This window comes from Carica papaya, chromosome 3, assembly GCF_054855325.1.
Source record: "Carica papaya isolate Zhongbai chromosome 3, ASM5485532v1, whole genome shotgun sequence".
NCBI classification, from domain to species: Eukaryota; Viridiplantae; Streptophyta; class Magnoliopsida; order Brassicales; family Caricaceae; genus Carica; species Carica papaya.
The window spans coordinates 30,004,957-30,025,593 of record NC_142311.1 but is presented as its reverse complement, the minus strand read 5'-3'; the positions used below and the strand labels follow the sequence as shown (position 1 = coordinate 30,025,593).

Sequence of the window (20,637 nt, the reverse complement as noted above, 5' to 3'; positions counted from 1 at the left end):
AACAAGAGAGATGGGGTTTTGTGTAAACTTGATATGGAAAAAGCATAAGATCATGTTGAGATTTTCTTGATTACATGCTGGATAAAGCTAGTTTTGGACAAAAATGGAGAAAATAGATAAACATGTGCGTTTCTTCACCTTCTTTCGCTGTGAAATACGTAGAAGTAAACATCACAAGTTTTATCTAGAAGTTTTACTTCCAATATAAGCTCCCCAAGGAGATAAGGTTAATAAAATAAATGACACAAGAATCATATTTCACCTAACCTTATCTCTACAGGGAGCCTACATTGGAAATAAGAATACAAATTTCCTGGCTAACTTACCCTACCACCTTAGTCACACATTCCAACATCACCACGACAAGAAAGCCCTGAACACACATCAAAGAACTCACCTACTCAAGAGACTATATCTAACCCTGGATTCACTCAAGTATATATGAGGAAGAATCCGAGTTCTAAGCCTAAGTTGATCCAAGCATCTAAACTTGATTCTCAAGTTGAGTAAGTCCTAAAAACTCTACACAGTCTAATAATGATATGTGTACTACACTTTGTAAAGATACAAGGAAATGGCACTAAACGTCATCTTTATCCTATCTCACACTTTATGCAATTTGATAAGTACTCAGCTTCCTAAAAATTTCCTTACAAGTTTGAATAATGAGTCTATTCTCAACATTATATTTTAAGCAACTTATTTTTTAAATAAACATTGTATCTTAGGCATTATCTTGTGAGAAATGGAAAAATACTAGTGAATTTAGAAATGCAGGCATTAGAGAAGAACCAGACGTGAGAAATAGTAGAACTACCCAAAAAAAAAGAACATGTGGGATACAAATGGGTGTTTGCAATTAAATATAATGCAGATGAGACAATCTGCAAATATAAAGCAAGATTGATAGCAAATGACAATACATAAACTTGTGGGATAGATTATCAAGAAACATTCGCACCAATAACCAAGATGAACAACGTGCAGATTTTTTTGTCCTTGACTGTCCACTTTGACTGACAACTACAATTCAATGTGAAGAATGTCTTTATATATGGAGATCTATAAGCAGGTTCAGAGAGACTACAGTTTATTTATCTAGCACTCAGAGACAAGGAGTTACAATTTTTCTAATATATGTTGATGATATTATTACAACACGAGATGATGAAAAAGAGAAATTGATGCTAAGGTAATGTCTGGCAAGAGAGTTCGAAACTAAAGAGTTATGCAAGTTGAAGTATTTCCTTTGAATTGAACTCATTCGCTCCAAATCCAGAGTATTCGTCTCTTAGTAGAAATATACTCATAACTTATTAAAAGATATTGGCAAACTACCATGTAACCAGCTAATATGCCTATTTATCCCAATCATAAATTCAAAATGACAAAAGAAGATACCTCAATAGATAAGGAGATATATCAGAGATTAGTTAGGAACTAATATACTTGTCCAAAACAATACCATATTATTTATGCAATAAGTATTATAAATCAGTTCATCCACAGCCCTAAAGAAGTATACCTACAGGTAGCCAACAAAGCGCTGCATCACCTAAAAAGGTCATTGGGAAGGGGATCTTATTCAGGAAAAGTGATAAATTTGTCCTAAAAGCTTATATGAATGCAAGTTATGTGGGATTGGCAGTAAATATAAGATCTACCATATGTTACTATACTTATCTTGAGGTAACTAAGAGGTAAGTGTCTATCAATCTCAATTTGCTTGCTCTAATCATATTGTACCGGATTCTATGCGATACTTATGGCTGATTTTTTATCATAGTATAAATGCATAGAGGTCTCCCACTTGATTCTCAAATCTTCTAAACTTCTTAATCATAATAGTTCACATATTCTTCGGGCCATTGTTTGAAATTATAATTTTGCACTTTTTCTAACAACTATATTCTGCATAACAACCTAATACGCACTCTACATATGCCTACTAGTTCAAAACTAACAGATGTGCTAATTAAAAACTTGAGAAATCTAACATTCCAGACTATCATTAGCAAGCTGGGGATTGACAATATTTATTCCTTGGCTTGAGTAAGAGTATTAAAGAGAGTGTATTATATGTAAACTAGGTTAAAGTGTATTAGGGTAAATCCACCATATTTAATTAATTGTTTAGTCCCTTTTTCTACTTTAAAAAACATATATATATATATATATAGAGTTGTAATATTCAATGAAATACATATTCAACAATTTTTAATAGTACATAGAGTTGTTACAAAGAGAAAAAATAGGAAACTAACTAGAGCTACTCAAATCAAATCAAATATTCATATCAATGAGAATCAAATCAAAATAGGATTACAGATCTACATGCTGAAAAAGATCAAGTTTAATTTTCTAAAATCTTCGTTTTTTGATATGTTAGTAAAGTCATTCTTTTCCTAAGATAACAGATTCCAATATTAGTTGGGTTGACATTCAGTCCTAGATCAATTAAGACAAGTAACACTCGGTTTCCAACGCAACATTGAAAGGACATTTCATTTAGAATAGAAGGACAACCTCACATTTGAATTTTGCATGAGAAGTATGCCCCTTGAATATGTTATTAACAGCAGGAAAATAAAGAAAAGGAGACAATTAACGGGACATTATACCAACACCTATTATTGTGGTGTCCGCTGGTTTATGATCTATGGACTTCCATTTATGCAATGCTGGGAATCAAATGGGTTATAACAGGGTCCGTTAAGGACGAATTGTGGGCATGGGCTAGATTGTGTTAAAAAATATATATATTTCATGCTGATTCCATTATCACTAATGCGGGTTATGTGAAAAGAGAGAAATTTGAGAACTTTTGATGGGATAGAAAATAACTTTAATAGCATTAAGGATAGATGGTTTCATTCTTTTGTTTTCTTATTCTTGGGACATGATATGCAGGACCTAGAGGATTTGGGGATGGTTTTATCTCATTTGATTAAGCTGTAAATTTCGTATAATGGGCGATACCCCCTTGGTACCTTTGAAATGTTATCTCTTTTTTATTTCAAAAAAAAAAAACAAATAGCTTGCAGAACACCAAGAGAACTTACATCTAGAACGTATTCACAGCTTGAGAGTAAAAGCTCACTTACATTGTTAGCATTGCAGAGATCGAGTAATGGTTCAAGCATGGCCTCCAACTGAAGCATCCCATTGCTAATCTGTATTACAGGAAGAAATGAAGGGGAAAACAATTGTATAAAATCCTGGTAATACAAGTGAACTAAATATGCAAGGGAAACTCCCAGGAGGAATTTGGTTACTGTAAACTAATGAGATAAATCAAGGGCATTAAACGGAAGAAAAACGATCCTCGTAAAATAAGATAAAGCCCTCAACATATGAAAACTTGATGCGAAAGCATATATACCAAAATACAAATTATGCAAAAAAAGTCTTGTGAATACACAAGAAACATATGCTAAAAATGGAAATAGAGCTAATAGAAATATAGGGGGCTTAGACTAATAAGACATATTCAAAATAAATCACGACAAAAAAATTTACTTTACATCATGATGATCCAAACGCTGCATGAATTGCAGCCCGAGAGGCTTGATCATTCAAAAATCAATCACCGCTTTGAAGAACGTTATTTTGATCATACAACCACCTGAGTTTTTTATTTTACATGTTTCTTAACATATAAAATTAATCAAATCTGGGACTTTAAAATCAAGGCCTTGCCTGGGGGTTAGCCAGGAAATATTGCATTAAACTAATTGTCTTCCTAACCATTTAAATTGCAGTGGTACAAAATAACACCTGAAGCAAAAGATAGCAGAGTACCTTCATTACCACACAGAAGAAATTAGATGCTTTTGCAGCTTCAGATGCATGCTCCTTTTCCAAAGAGTTCTCAACTGCCAAAGTGTCTACTGCTTTTAAAGATGTACTCAACCTTGCATATCCAAAAAGGATATTAAAATCGGTTGGACAATCAACAAGCAACTTGGAAATCAGAGTCCTTCCTGTATTTTGGTCCCTTATCAAGCCCCAAATACCCTGCAACTTAGTTGAGAGATCAAGACGAACAGGTAGGTCTGTCTGAACTCCAATTTCCTGGCAACTTGAATTGTCTAAAATGGAATCAAGGCAAGAACAGAAACATAAACAAATAAATAGTCTTGAAAAAAAAAAGGCATTAGTTTTGAAGAACTTAAACTCATTTTTCACCTTTATGAATCCATGTACAAAGCTGATTATCTGAACCTTTAAGATTCGGACATTCTTGTTGAAGCTTGTCATAACCTTTAACATTCTGACATTCTAGTTGAAGCTTCTCATGGACAGCAGTAGGTGCACATTCCCTACGTTATTCACAATTTTTTGCATCTTAATTCACGTTAGAAAAGAAGAATTAGAAAAATTAGAACTTTTATCTGTATTACAGAATGATAGGGTGTTACTCATATGGTCATTTTCCTATCCTTAGTTCTGGAATCTTCTCATAGATTTCCCTATAAATACCATGTACTATTTCTTTAGCATAACAGTAACAGCAACCCATAGCAATCTTCCAGTCTGTTCTTTTACATGGAAGCAAAGTAAGAATACTAGGATATCAAAGTTTTTCGAGTCTTCAGCATCTCTGGCTCGTATCCCTTCATTACCCTTCATAACCATGAAAGAATAATAAAAGAAATTCAGCAATCAACCCTTACTCCCTTTTAAATATCTTCCTCATCCATTGTCTTCAATTCTTCTTTCTTGTGTTTCAAAATTTTAGCCTTATTTTTAAAAAAATAATAAAAAGAAATCAAAAATTGCAGTAGATCCATCCATCCCACATTCTTGATTTTTCTAATTGAAGGAGCCAGATTGATGGAAAAAGTATCCATCTTTAAGCACTTGAAAACAAACCACATCTAGGTTGCATCGGGACAAGCATTCCTTAATAATAGGTCGCTAGCAAGAATCATCTTAACCCCTCATATTCCATGAGACTTATTTAACATAAGGGATCAACATCGAACACATCGTTAACCTCTCTGCGGACCTTATGTTTTGGAGTTTTGGTAGCCCACTTATCTCCCCACTACCTTCTATAGCCCAAAAAAGAAATTAATAGCTTGTTCCTAAAATCCTTTGATACTTAATCTTCACAACCTCCTTTCCAGGCAGTAGTGTCCAAGAACACACTGTGAGGCCTCAACCAAAAAAGCATCCCCAACCAGCAGATGACCCAACAACCTACCTCCATTTTCTCCTCTTTGCTCATACAATATCCTTTCTCCATGCCACCATCATTCCAACCTACAAACTGTCACTACTATCTACCACCGCCAACAACAAAACAGAATCTCCCCTCACTTCTAGACCAAGTAAAGAAGGAAAATTAGCTGAACCCATGGAAATTATTCCTTGGGGAAGGATAGACCTCCAGAAAACATAGAAAAGACAAATGCCTACTTGGGCTACCAGATCTAGGTGGGAAAGAGTAGTTGTGATGTAGCAAAGCAAAATAGGATTAGAATAATAGGAAATCTAAGAACATAAAAGACAAATGCAATCCACAATCACAAAAGTTGGCAACAAACACAATCATGGGTCATCACAACCATGATTACGAGGTTGTTAAGCATTCAAATCAGTGAAAGAAAATCTAAAGTTTTGTTCATAAACAGTCTCTTTAATAATGAACCACCCATGTATTTTAGGTTATTTAGACCACCAGGATCGCGTGGGAAAGAAGAGTCGTAATATAGCAAACATGATTAGAATAATAGAAAAATCTAAGAACATAAAAGATAAAACTGAATCTATACTCACAAAAAGTGGCAACCAACAGAATCGTAGCTTGTCACAACCGTAATTACAGGTTGTTAGGCACTTTATTCAATGAAAGAAAGTCAAAAATTTTCATTCATAAACAGTCTCTTTATAATGAACCACCCACGTATTATAGGTTGTTTACTTAGCCTATTATGACTAGAATCTTTAAATAGGAAAAAAATAACAAAATAAGACTTCTAAGCAAACAAAAAAATAAATTATTAAACTAACAATAAGTCTGTCTTAATAATTTCTAAAAAAGCTAATATCGTACATAAAAATTGTAGTCATATAAATATCACATAATCACAAATTTAAAATATATAAATCTTAAGCCCTTCTTGCTCCGCATCAAGTCGTCTTCACATGCTCGACAATGAAGAAGATCTAGGAACCTAAGTCAGTACTCTAATGACAATCATTTGTAGGCTCATCAGAGAAAACATGTTTTCTCCTCCCATCCAAATTTGGGCTTCTTGACCTTGACCCATTTTTCTCTTACAAAGAAAAGGCTTTTGATGCACTGACCTTGGCTTACCCTACCCAAGTCCAAGGCGCAAGTCATCACTAGATGTGGAATTTCGAATTTTGAATTTTGCCCAATCTGAATGGGATTTAGGTCCCTTCTTCAATCACATAACACTCAATAAGCAAAAGAACATTGCCTACTCTACTATCCTACACCACAATGACTGAGACTTGCAACTAAATGTTACGCTTTGGGCAAGAAGACTCGCAAATCATAAGCAAAAAACCAGCCCTTAATCCTCCAAGAGAATCGTGGCCAAGCACTTAAGAGATTTGTCCAGACTCACACTCCACAAACAGCTGAATTTGACCACAAGCTCCCCAACGTCCTTCAAGAGAAATCGCAACCTTCAACTTCCCTACCCTTCAAGATATAAGTCCTTTCCAACCTCCCTAGCTCGCTCTATAGTAGCTGAAGTACCTTCTTCTGTTTGAATGACTATAGATCAGGTTCAAGTTGGATTTTGGCCGACCCAAAACCCAATACAATCAATTAAATACATCTGACTAAACCACTCTGAATTAAAAAAATTATAACAATTATAAACAAAAAAGTAATTATAAATAAATAATATTCTCAATATATTTCTGTTCTTTTGTACTTTTTAAATATATATATATAAGAGTAGGGTCAAGTTTGGGTATTCAACCACTAAAACTCAAACCCGATCAAACCTGAAACCAAATTTTATATAACCCATATCTAGGTGTATGTAAAAAAAGAAAACTTGTAAAGTTAATACCATTTACTATTATCTGGGTGATTTGGAAAAAAAGAAACAATAGGCCTTTTAAAGATATTGAGAATGAGATATCTTAGATCAAGGATATGTGATTTCACTTTTTTGGAACCTTGATGTTGGGGCATGATATTCATAAGGTGGGGGATTTTGGGAATATTATGGATATATTAACTAAACTATAAATTTTGTATATGCGTGGTACCCCCTTGGTACCTTTGTAAATAATACTTTTCATACTTTTTATTTCAAAAAAAAATATAACCCATATCTAGGTGTGGCAAAAAAAAGCGGTCTAGTTAGTTGGGAGTTGGTTTTTTTTTTTTTTTTTGAAATAAGTCAGTTGGGAGTTGGATTATCATCCCTATTCCTAATATTCAATACTACAATCACCTAGCAAAGTGTGTTCATCCTCTTATTCCTTCCTCCAATAAACCTATCCTTTCTCTCAATAGAACTCATAGGTGACCTTAAGCAACCAATCCACTTCATCACCCACAAGGGATATCGATGCTCGAAAACATCTACCTTCTTGCCAAGTCTCACACTTTAGCAACTCTTCCCTCACGAAAGTGATCAAAGGATTTGCACTCAATGAACAAAAATCTCCTTGGAAGACATAATGGCATGGAGAAAAATGGGACTAAACAAGAATGATTGGCCTGGTCAACAGAGAAGAGAAGAGAGAGAGAGAAAGTAAAATGATATATTATGTCAGCAACCAAACCAAAATTATTTAGTTGCTGCTCGACTAACAATTGAACTAAGCTTATTGTTGTTCACTTGAGATATCAGTTCAACTAAAGGATAATCTTCATCTAGCCATATTCACGTCTTTCTTTAATGCCCTATTTGTTTAGTGATAAATAGTAGTCAATTAATATATAGTATTCCACGGACGTGATAAAATCCTATTTGTTTCAACTTCCAACTTGATGAGATTGTAGCAAACGGTAACCAACTAGCAAATTCGGAATAAATTTTAAAAACCACCGAATCGATAGTATGTGACAAACAGATAATTTTCTTCCCGTTATACCCTCATAAAAAATGTTTAATAAATTAACTAATGATAAATAATTATTTCAAACACATTTTAATTTTTTATTTCTTTAAATAATTTTACATTTAATATAATAATATATAATTACAACTATTTGTTTTTAATATATAAATAATTTTATTTTTATTAAAATTAAATTAATGTGATAATATAAATAATAATTATTTATTTTATTAAATATAAAAATTTAATTTGATTATGTGTAATAATTATTTATTTAAATATAAATTTAATTATATTTTTATATAATTTATTTTTTTCATTACATATTTTTTAGATATCATTTATTATTACATATAATAAAGCAGAGGTAAATTAGTAATTTGATTGAAAATATAATTATATCATCTTATCATCCAAACAAAACAGTTGTTATTAACATACATTAATACACAATCATCCAAATATAAAAAAATATTATCATTCTCATCTTATGTCATTATTATCCAATCACTGTTATTGTCATACATTAATTACCTATCACTAAAATTTATCTAAACATAGTATAAATCTCATTACAAGTTAATCATTTACCTCATTAAGAATGATAGTCAATGGAAGTCAAGTTACATGTTGTTCTTTATTGTTTGGTTTAAGTTTTTTTATTTGCTTTGGTTTATTTATAAAGCTTCAGTTAGAGGGGAAATATTGGAGATAACGAGTATTTCAGCCTTTATCCCATATAGCTTCCTATATAGTTTCTTTCTTACCCTTGGCTTTCCTAATTTTCTCATAGATATTTCTACTATTTCTTTAGCATAATAGCAAGAGAAATCTATGGTGATGTTTCCATTATTTCTTATACAAAACTAATTGTCAACCACTTCAATTGGGACCTTATAAAAGCAGATTTAGTTTTCTCTACCATCTGATTAGGCTTTTAGATCTCAAAAGATCCAGCAGGCTGTAAAAAAATGTCAAATCGTGAAAACTGCTCAAAGGGGGGAGACTCATACTTACATGTTTGCCTTCTTAGAGTTCTCAGCATTACCATCTTGTTCATTATTTTTAAAAAGAATAGATTTTTTATGTTGTTCCTTGTCTCTTCCCTTCCTAAGTTCAAAGCATTCATGTTCCTAACAGCAGAAAAAGAGCAATTCCGTAAGAAGTTCTTTAAGATACAATAGACATTAAATTAACCCAACTTATGGAAGCCACCATAAAGCATTAGAAATAATCATAAAATAATCTAGATCATGAATTATAAAATAAAAACTTGAACAATTAACACCAAACTTTATGCAAGCACCAACAGAGCTTGCGCTCCATAGTCCACCAGTGTATGCTCATGTATACTGCAGTATATCATGGTTATAAATAACAAACAAGGTCATTTCTCCATCTAAGATAACGAAGAAACTAATATTGTGAAAAATAAACTTAAAGAATGTAAAATTACTATAAATATAATATTATAATTTAAATATCATATTGATCTAAAATGGAAAGGTATAGATTACTTAAATATATTATAAACTAAATTCTATTAAATTACTATTTAGGAGTCTATTATTATAGTTTTAGTAACCTTATAATTTTATTTTTACTATCACTTAATTTTTTTTATTTGTATTATTAATATTATTTCTAATCTTATTAGCATTGATATTTCTTATCTTATTTCGAGTAGCATTTTGTCATCTTGTTAGTCTTAATTTTTGTGTGGAGTTGTATTGATGTTAGAGTGCCAAGGGGGCACAACCATTTACAATATATTTACAAGTTGATTAAACTATCGACAACAAAACCAAGATCATCAAGACAATCAACTTATTACTCTCAATATTTCTTAATCAAATCCTAATCAGGAAAGTCATAATTTTTTTTAAAATATAAAGTGTATAATATGGTATTAATAATGATACCAAGGGGGTGCCAAACTCATGTCTCGATCAAAGTATCAATAACATCCCCTAACTCTCTCATCAAAAGAGGAGAATGACTCATTAACAAAAGACAGAGAATTTAGAACCATCTATTCTTAAGTGTGTTAAAACCATCCACGTTATCTACCCCTTCATAAGCCTTCATATTCATCCCCTTCCACACAACCCACAAAATAATAAATGGAATTACATCCAAATACTTCATGCTACCACTCACACCCCTCCATGCCCAAGTTTCATCACGCACCGATCCTGCCATCACCCACCTATCAAAGAACCCATAAACCAAAGTCCAAAACTTGTACACGATCAAACACCAAAGTAAGACATGATTGCAAGTCTCCTCAACCCTCTTACACAAAAAAACAAGTACTAACGAAAGATTTTACCCCTCTTACTCAAATTATCAATAGTCAAAATACAACTCCTACTAGTCTCCGAAGCACAAGAAGAAGTACGGGGTGGCACCTTAGCCTTCCAAATTTGCTGAATTGGGAATCTGATGTCTTTATCTTCATATCTAAATAGATGCTTGTAGAAAGACTTGACTGTGAAAAACCTATTATTCGCAAAGCACCATTTGGGAGTATCAATGCTTCCATCCAAGTTCACACTAGAAAAGGTATTCAACAGTCTCTCATATTTTTCAATCTCCAAATTGTTCAAGTTTCTCAATACAAACACTTGCCAAAGTATCCTCACAGTCTAACCACCCTTCCTTACATAAAATAATGATGCCTCCCATCCTACTACACTCTAGAAGTTCTCTCCAATCCGCTACCTTGATCTTCCATAGACTGCTAACAACTCCAACGGTTATGCTCTCCATCTTGGTTTCATGCAAACAAATCACATCAGGATTCCATATGCTCAAACATCATTTGATAACCATCCTCTTCTTGTGGTCATTGATACCTCGTACATTTCATGAAATAATCTGACCAATCATTCATGAAATAATCTGACCAATCATTCCTCAATGTGCATGTTGACTCCTCTCACCCTTCCTATCCCCCTTTTTTGGGACATCATAATTAACAATGGATATTAGTCTCTTTAACTTCCTTGATCCTTCAGCTACATGTCTTCCTTTCGCCCTTGTCTTCAGTCTCTCCTCCCTCTCTTTCTCCTGTCTTCTCTTTTCAATTTCTCTAAAAAGTTCAATAGCTCTATCTTCTAAACGAACAAAAGATACCCCCAACAACCCCCTCGATCTATGCACGTCTCAATTACTCATCAAGAATCTTCTTCCTCCAATAACTCTCTCCCCTACTCACCACTCTCTTCTGCCCCGAAAACATCACAAACATGTATTGTCATTCTCATGTCACTGCTAGCATTAACATATTCTTCCTCCACTCTCACTAGATCAGCTCCTGATGAGTGCCCACTCCCTCCAACAAATATGATTTTTCTAGGTCCAAAATTGCAGCATCACCAATTTCCTCCCTAGCCAGATTTTCCCATCCACTTCCAGCCTCCTCTATCTCCCTCTCTACCGCCACAAATGGAGCCGGTGTCTCATTCCTGCATTCCCCATCCACAACCGATACCTCTTCGCTTCTCCCTCCTTTTTTTTTCTCACTAGACACTAAAGGATTGCGTCCCATTATCGTCATCATCGACTCTCAAAACAGAAAACACCCCGCCGTCACCTCAATTACCTCGATCTCTGCTTTCTGTTGTTCACTCCACTCAGCATCAGCCTCTAGGGTTTCCACACGAGGGTCAGGTTGTCGTCCAAAGCCGACTCCGCTCTTCACTCCATACATTTGTTTCTAGGTCCCTAGTTCACTCTAAATACTAGGCCAGCCCAACTCCATCACTAACCACCCACTTTCCTTTTTCAGCCCATGTGAATCGTCGACCCATATTCACTTTCTTTTAGGTCGGTCTAACCTGAAAAATCCTTTTGCTCTCACAGCCCATTGTCTTCTACTCTCCAACCCAACTTACTTCCTCAAGTTAACATGCAGCCAACAATTGCAATTTACCGTCCAACCCGTGGACCTACCCCAGCCCACCTTTGCAAGGTTTTATCTCTCACCAAAACAACCTCTTTTTCTTGTACTTCGACCCACTTGATTTTGAATTTCAATTTTGAATCTAAAACCGAGTTCAAACCTTTTCTTCTCCACCTGTTCTTCGTCCTGTGGCTGCCTCTTTGTGACTTTTGTAAATGAGTCATCCTACATAGCTTCAAAGGCCTCCATCCCAGCTCCACCTAGCAACAAGGGCAACGTGACACCATTGGCAGCACAATCTGTGCCCCAAGAGCATCACTATTTTGAGCCTTCGCCTCCTTTTCATTCTTCTTCTCACTGTTTAGCTTCGTCACACTCACTCCAACCACCTCATAAAGAGCATACATAAGTTGCCACCAACTTGAAGCTTGCTCACCATCTGGCATAAAAACGCATTTAGCCCCTCCTGCATTACTCTCAGAGAACACAAGAAATTGCCCTTTATCATTCCTACCTAAAGCCATAAATAGCGTGTGCCCTCAGACTCTCCTGCTCTGGCCCCATGTCTCACCGCCTTTAATCCAAAAGAACTCTTGAAAGCATTTTAACAACCACGCCACCTCCTTCCCCTAAAAGTGAATCAATTTTTGAAATCCCCTTCTATTTCAAAGAGTCTGATGCCCTCTTGCCCTCCACCTTCCCCAAAAACATTAAAGGACTTCTACTCAATCAATAAGAATCTCATGTTCCTAAGCATTCTACTTCCTCCGCCAGTATCACCACTCGTTTGAACGACGCGCCGAATCGCCCACTTTGACGACTCACCATCCCTTTTCTGGCACCTTCCTCCAACTACTATGCTCTCGACGACGATATCACAGCTCACACCACCCACAACCAGTCTCCCACCATCCCAGGCTCATCGACCTCGAATGAGACTGGTCGTGCGAGAACACAATCTACATTTTAAACTCCCACTCTCTCTATGTCCGTACACTCTCACACTTTAGTACCACTAAGATTAAGTAGATATCTCAGCTAGTGTTATAATTAGTATTCTATAAATCTTTTGTAATATCTTTGAGGTCGTCATTCAATTATCCAATAACATATTTTGATAATTTCTCAATACTTGACTATCTAACTCAATCAAATTTTAGATGTAATCCTAAAAACCTCTATGTGATATCTAGGTTTCTTTCCCAAATGTTAAAGTAGGCAAATTAGCCTTAGATCCTAAAAACGTTTATGTAATTCCTACTTAGTCACCAAGAATCTCATGTTCCCAAGTATCATACCTCTGCCCTACCAACATCACCACTCAAATTGAACGACACACCAAATCGCCCACTTCCCCTACCTAATGTCCCTTTCCTAGCACCTTCCTCCCAACTACTATGCTCTCAACGTTGGTATCACAGCTCGCACCATCCGTAACCAACCTCCCACCACCCCAAGCTCGTCAACCTCAAATGAGATTGGTCGTGCGAGAATGCAATATACGTCCTTATACTCTCACTCTCTCTACGTTCGTACACTCTCACACTTTTGCACCCACTAAGATTAAGTAGATATCTCAGCTGGTGTTATAATTAGTACTCTATAAATCCTTTGTAATATCTTTGAGATCATCATTCAGTTATTAAATAACATATTTTGATAACTTCTCGATACTTAACTGTCTAACTCAATCAAATCTTAGATGTGGTCCTAAAAACCTCGATGTGATATCTAGGTTTTTTTTCCCAATTGTCAAAGTAGACAAATTAGCCCTAATTTGTCCTAAATCAATTGGTATAAGAACTAAAATAATTTTATACCGTAAGTTCCTAAAACCTAAACCCAAATAGCCCGAACCCATCTAGAAAAATAAGATACATATATGAAAACCCTAAAACCGTTGTCAACCCACCCATAAGCCACCACCAGGCAGTGAGTGACACCAACCCTACAACCATCCTCAGAAGACCCTGATAGGCAAATTCTCAAAGTCTCGAAGCAACATTCGATACTCCATTTGTTGCCACACTTCACGTTGTTGTTGCTTGTTTCATCCCTAAACTTCCTTATATATATGCCACAAGCTTTTATGCAACCACCATCCCAAGCAAAGTTGACTTCCAAGAACCCTGATATTGTCTTGTGTGACTAAAAGCTAGCAAGTGATCCCACATGCATATGACCCACAACAAATAGTTGCAAATCCATGCTCTAGTTGACTTTTTTTTCACTAATTTTGACAAAAATAATTCTCCCATCACAATTCAAGTGTTCAACCTGGAGGAGGGGGTTAAGGTCAAACTATGGCACGATAATTGGATAAAGGAGGTTCTCTCAAAACCCAATTTCCTCATATATATACCATTGCTTGTTACAAAGATGTCTTGACATAGGACGCCTATATTAGCACTACGAGGTCTTGGGAGTGGTCTATGAAGGTCACAAGGAAACTTAATGATTGGGAAGTGAAACAGTACAAGACTTAACTCCTCGCCCTTGCAAAGATCAGGCTCGATGCAATTAAAGAGCAACACTTTGAGGTCTTAATGTTAAAGGATCTTTCTTTGTAAATTCTTTCTACAACCGTTTGACAAAAAGAGAGGCTATAGGCAAACCCTAAAATGGCGCTAGTTTTGTTCACCAGCCACCCTCTGGGGGTGGTCGATACTACTTCCACCACCAAACTCATAAGGACTCGACCTATGGACCCTTGAAGCTTGCCACAAAACTCCATCAAAAGCTCGCCAACATAAGCACCTCCAACTGTTGTCTCTCGTGAATCCTAACTTCTACATTGCCGCATTTTATACCAGTCTCTTATCTGTGACCGACACCTCCAATTGAGTCGACTGCCAATCGGTTGTCACTGCTAGTAACCAGAATCTAGTCTATGAACCCAACTGCACCCAATCACAAGTAGAACTTGCTCAATCTATTCTATTTTGACCTCGTGAGTTTAAAGAGGCTAACTCCTGCAGTCAGCTCCCGCTTCAAACCATTATAAAGAGAAGTTTAGCTTCAACCATGGTCAACAATACTAAGTTAAATGCGAAACTAGAGGCATGCAAGGCAACAATTAATATAAGATTCGAGCCTGTAAAACAAAATCAATGTACTCTTAAAAGAACTAAGACATTTGCGCATGGCACAAGTACGTCCACATATTCAAAATGTACATCTTGCACAAGCTGCAGATAGGAGACACTGAAGATAGTAGTAGAGATATTAACAGAGGATAAAGGTCGAAACTCTTAATTTTAATAGAAAAGAGATCTCAATTGCTTCTCGATTGACTTAATTCAATGGAAGAGTATTTCAATTGGGATAACATGTTAGACGCACAAAAAGTTCGATTTACCAAGATGAAACTGATTAAATTCGCAAAAAGTATTGTAGTACACTATTGATGAGAGCATAACAAGGAGGCAACCTGAAAATTTAAATATAAGAAGAGAAAAAAGTCATTCTTCATGAAATTTACCTTCGAACTACTTCTAACAAACTTTGTGACCAACCTTACACATTAGTCTAAGACATATCAGTAACTGAGTACACATAATGTTTTAAGAATTGAACATTTAAAGTCAATTAGTTGAAGATGATAGTCAAGCAGCATCAGAGTTCAAGGTCGAATTAAGAGTTGACATTAAAAGAGAGAGAATTCAATATCTTCCTACTACCATAGTACAAACTTAACAAGCAACTCTTAATGTGGAAGAGAATATCTAGAAGATCAAATTTCAAGAAACATTGTGTTCGTAATCAAGGAATCCACTCCTAAAGATACTTTTGAACTAAAAAGTGAGCTAAAGAATGGATCAACATCAATTTTGAAAACTCCTTTAGGTAGTTGCTTGCTTTAGATGTGGACAAAGAGGCACATGAGTTACAATGCCCATCGAAGAATAACTTGCATGTTTTGAATGGAAGAAAAGGATTAGGTGCAAGAAAGAGACAATGGTTATGTATCCTACAAGGATGATGATTTAGCTCCTAATGAACAAGAACCTCTCTTTTGTTAAGGTGCATATCGTCAAACTCTAACGTGGAAGAGTAAGAAGAATCACTTTGAGTTCCTACTACGCAAGATCTTTATTCACTTAAAGAAGAATTCTATAAAAGTTCAATACAAACAAGGAACCTAAGCCAATAATTGGGTTTAACGATGTTTATCTCGAGGATAAAGTTGAATACAAAGAGGAACTTAAGATCTTTATTCACTAAAGAAGAATTCTATAAATTTTTAATACAAGGAAGAACCTAAGCCCATAATTGGGTTTAACGATGTTTAACTCAAGGATGGTTGAAGAGCAAATGGGTAATATGTGAACTTTTTTGAAATAGAGTAAATATGTAAATTTCATCCTTTCATCAGGATTTCACACCCTTAAAAAATTACATGTTTCCATCATGTTTGCTATTGAAGAGAATGATTATGTACAAAGTTTATGAATATTTCCATAAGAAAGTTCGACGATCAAGATTTTACATTATTCCCCACTTCAAAACTCATGAATGATTTTTTTCTTACAAAGGAAGAACGATACAGAATGGGCTAGCACTAGATTTTATAAATAGATTAAAGATTGTAATTATACTAAATTATGATATTGTTTAGGGGTCTATTTTTTTGTTATTTAGGACTACTATTATAGTTTTAGTAACTTGTGGCGCACATAAAAGTCCAGTGAAAATTTGTAGGTCCCACAATAACCATTGTTTAAAGTTAAATAAGCAATTAGTCATTGAGCATCTTTCTTTTCTTTTTTTTTTTTTTTTGGTTCGTTCTGAAAGCCTGAATAGCAAAAGCAGTATCGAAAGTAAAGCATAAACATAAAGCCCCAGGGACAACTCAAACAGAAAGAATTATTTAGTCAAATAATCATACCAGCTCTGTTAGCTGCTTTGAAACCCGGCCCAGCTCCTTCTGTAATTAGGAAGCATAAAATTTCGTGAAAAGTTCTTTCATTTCATTCTGGGAAAAAAAAATATATGTTTGTGCATAGAAGTTGTTTGTAAATAAACAAATACATCCATTTGCCCAACTCTGATATCTAGAGCAACAAGCATAGAATATAATGTTATTGCTAAATAACAAAAACAAAACGCTAGCAAAAGTAAAATCAAACTGGAAAAACAAGATTTTTCCGGTCTCTTTTTCTTCCATTTTCCAACAAACCAAATAAAAACACTAACCTTCAAGCGCTCGATTTCGCGATCCTTGGTATTATCAGAGCGTCGAAGTGGAGAGCTATGAAGGCCAATTCCGTTGGAAGCGCGATCCAGTATCGGCATAGAATAAGCAGCGGTAGTTTGGGAGAGCTCCCTGGGGGGAGAATAGCTCATAATATCATTTCGGACAAATGCCGCCGAGCTTGACTGCTCAAATCGCGGCGGTTTATCGAATGAAGTGGTGGTTGTCGGGATGTACTGAGAGGAGAGATGCTGTTCTTCGACTTTGATGGCTTCTTCTAAGAAATCTGTATCCCAGTCTTCTAAGTTTTCTTCACTCATCTTTTGTTTGCTTTCCTTTCTGTGTTCGGAAATGAGGGTTTTGGGAGTGTTTCAGAAGATTGGAAGAGAAGAACTGGGAGTTGGGACTTCGGAGGTTCTCGTACCCTACCTACGTCTATTCAGCTTCTGTGAACATTTTTTACCGACATCAAAACGCGCATGAATTGCTCTATGTTTGGGTAGATTAGTCGAAAGGCTAAAATCACTATTTTGGAAGTATTGAAATTAATCCTCTTAAATTATTAAATTTTGTTCAAGCACTTCTACCACTTTTATTTAAGTTTGGCAGATAATAAAAATACAATCCAAAACTTATACAATTTTAATTAGCATCAAATATTTAATTGATATTAACAATATAATATAAAACTCATACAATTTCAACTAATTTAAAAAATTTAATCTCTAATTAAATTATTTCTACTTAACTCGCTATTAATAGATGATATAAATTAATATATTTGAAAAAATTAAAAAATTAATAAGATGCTATAAAAATTGTTTTCATAAGTTGACCAATTCTGCACTCAACAAGAAGTATGAAGAACACTTTATTAATTAAAAATTAAAAATTCATAATTTTATTGATTAAAAACTCGATTTTCTGAATTAAAAAAAATTATTAATTTAAAAAAAAATTGGAAGATCTCTTTATTTGAATTTCTATGTAAGAAAATAAGTAAATTTATCCATGATCTTGAGAATTTGTTAATGATTTGTCCATGGTTTTGTGAATTGAATGTATTTGATTTATGTCTTTTTGGAAAGAAGTATCCTCTCATAATCTTGTGTTTAATGCTTTTGAATTTTCACATGTTGGTTTTACTTCTTTTGTAAAGTAATTATCTTGGTTTGAAAACTTGAAAATATACGATTCAACTCTCCTTAGATTGAAGTTCAAAAATTCCATAATATTGGTTTCCTCTTTGCCGTTTGAAAGATATGGAGAGAGAGAAAAAATATATATATCTTGTGCATGAAAAGAATCTTTCACAAGTAGGAAATGAATTTTTCTCCCTTCGGCCAAATGGGCTTAGTTTTCTTCCTTATGGGCTTATAGGTTTGGCCCAATTTTTTTTGTTTTTATGTATCTATCTTTTTAACATAGACTTAAAGTTTTCATTGAATTTATTGCCTAATGATTTAGTGATACTCCATCCATAAAGGCCGAGTATGTAACGCTCGAAAAAATTGGAAAATTTGTTATTTTATTATTAAATATTTTTATTAAGTTAATAAAAAAAAAACGTCACGTCAGCAGCCACGTTAGCAAACCCAGTCAGCAGTCCCGGCCAACCAGGACCTGCCACGTGGCAAGACCACGTCGACCGGGGACGGGCCACGTTGGCGATTTGCGTACGCGCGATCGGACGGCCCAGATCAAGCGTGCGCACGGACGGCCCAGATGCAATCAAAATGAACGGCTGAGATCAAAAGGCAAAAGGGTATAAATAGAACCCCCACACCTGACCACAAAAACCCTAGCCGCTTGCCCTCGTCGGAGAAGACGAACCAGACGCCGGAGAAGCCGACCGCCGCCACCCGCCGCCGCACCGGTGAGATTTCCGACCGCCGATCGAGGTAAATTTCATACCCCTGACTCGTTTTTCCACACTGATTTCCCCTGTGGCCAAATCGGAGCCAAAATCCCGACCAAACGGCCGGAAAACACGGCCGAAACCCAGTGGCGCCGCCGCGCCCCTCCTCGATTTTTGCCTCCGATGAGGCCCTTCCCGGCCTCCGTTTGATGCAATTTTTATATCACTGTGATCAGCATTTTTTTCTCTACAGGTTGATCGGAGCCGAATCACCAAAACACGAACCTCACCGAAGAGCCACCGCACCCGAGAGCACCGCCACCGGTAAGCTTCGATTTTCCGTAATTTTTTGGCCCCCCGAGGACCCTATGGTTGTTTTATCGCAGGGACCAATGCAAGGGTGGCCGAATTCGACTGAAAACGGCCAACCCGAGGTGAATCGCCGCCGTGCCAGAATTGCGATATTGGCCAGAAAGAGGCCCTGGGCCTAATTTGAGATTTTTTGGAACACATGCAGGTACCGGTAGTGCGTTTCAGTTCCCCGGGAAAAATTCAGGAAAAATTAGGGACAGCCTGTAGGCGCACTGTGAAGCCGTGTTCGGACCCCGAAACGAGTAAGGACCCCTCACGGTATTAAAGTTCAAAAATGATAAAACGGTAATTCTTGAATCAACGAATGTGTGAAATTGTTTAAGGTCGCTAATGGAGTCTGAGTCTAGTGTGTTTGTCGGTTAATTGTTATTTGGCATATTTTACAGTTTTAAATGCAGTATGAGGTCTGATGTTTTCATTTCATTATTTCGCGTGCATGTTTTACTGTTTTATTGATTATGGGTTGAATGACTGAGAAACCGATGCTGTATGTTGTCTTGTTTGGCATAAATTACTGTTTGCTTGTTTGTATGTAAATTGATGATGCTGACTGAGGAAAAGTAGAATGAAAGATTATGTAAATTGATAATTGTATAATGTGGTCAGCCTGACTAGATATCCTGGGAGATGGTGGACGGACCGGGTCCGTAGGGAACCCTACCGGGATTGTGGTCTCTCATACCGGACGGGGTATGGAGACCTTATGTGTTTTGGTGCCCATACCGGGCGGGGTATAGGGACGGCCCGTTTCACCCTCATACCGGATGGGGTAATGAGGTTTATAGTTTTGGCGCCCATACCGGACGGGGTATGGGGACGGCCCTGGAATCTGATTTCAAGTGTTAAGGGTTAACGGGTAGTGGGACCCCTATGGATCCCCATGGATACTAGTAGGCTGGTAAATGAGGAAAATATGTTGTGTAATGATTGAATTACAAAAGGCGTGATAAGTATTATGTTATACTGTTTATATGATTTCATGATGATAATACTGTTATTGCTTTCGCATATTGTTTTATGAATTTCACCGAGGTAAGTGGATGACAAAGGATTTATTATGGATAAAAGGATTTGTTGTAAATTATGCTCCATTGGTCTTTTTATGTTTTCTACCCACCTTTACCTCCGTGACGGTGAGATATCGTGATGTCTTTACTGGGCTAGTGTAGCTCATTCCTTATTTAATCATTTCAGATCAGGAAGACATTGTTCCCGAGTCCGTTCCGCAGGAGGACGACGAAGGGG

At 35.9% G+C, this 20,637-nt stretch overlaps 1 protein-coding gene across 1 annotated transcript in view; it reads right to left on the bottom strand.

Moving 5' to 3' along the window:
- The window catches only part of SUV2 (protein dimerization), a 31,759-nt gene extending 14,105 nt beyond the window's left edge, over positions 1–17,654 (bottom strand). The window contains exons 1-6 of the mRNA XM_088216419.1: positions 17,165–17,654; positions 16,857–16,895; positions 9,079–9,194; positions 4,189–4,322; positions 3,802–4,091; positions 3,105–3,173 (exon numbers count right to left, since the gene is read on the bottom strand). Coding sequence (XP_088072545.1) covers positions 3,105–3,173; positions 3,802–4,091; positions 4,189–4,322; positions 9,079–9,194; positions 16,857–16,895; positions 17,165–17,482 — 966 coding nt within the window. The 5' untranslated portion in view covers positions 17,483–17,654. The remainder of the gene's footprint in view (positions 1–3,104; positions 3,174–3,801; positions 4,092–4,188; positions 4,323–9,078; positions 9,195–16,856; positions 16,896–17,164) is intronic.
- Positions 17,655–20,637: the final 2,983 nt, after the last annotated feature.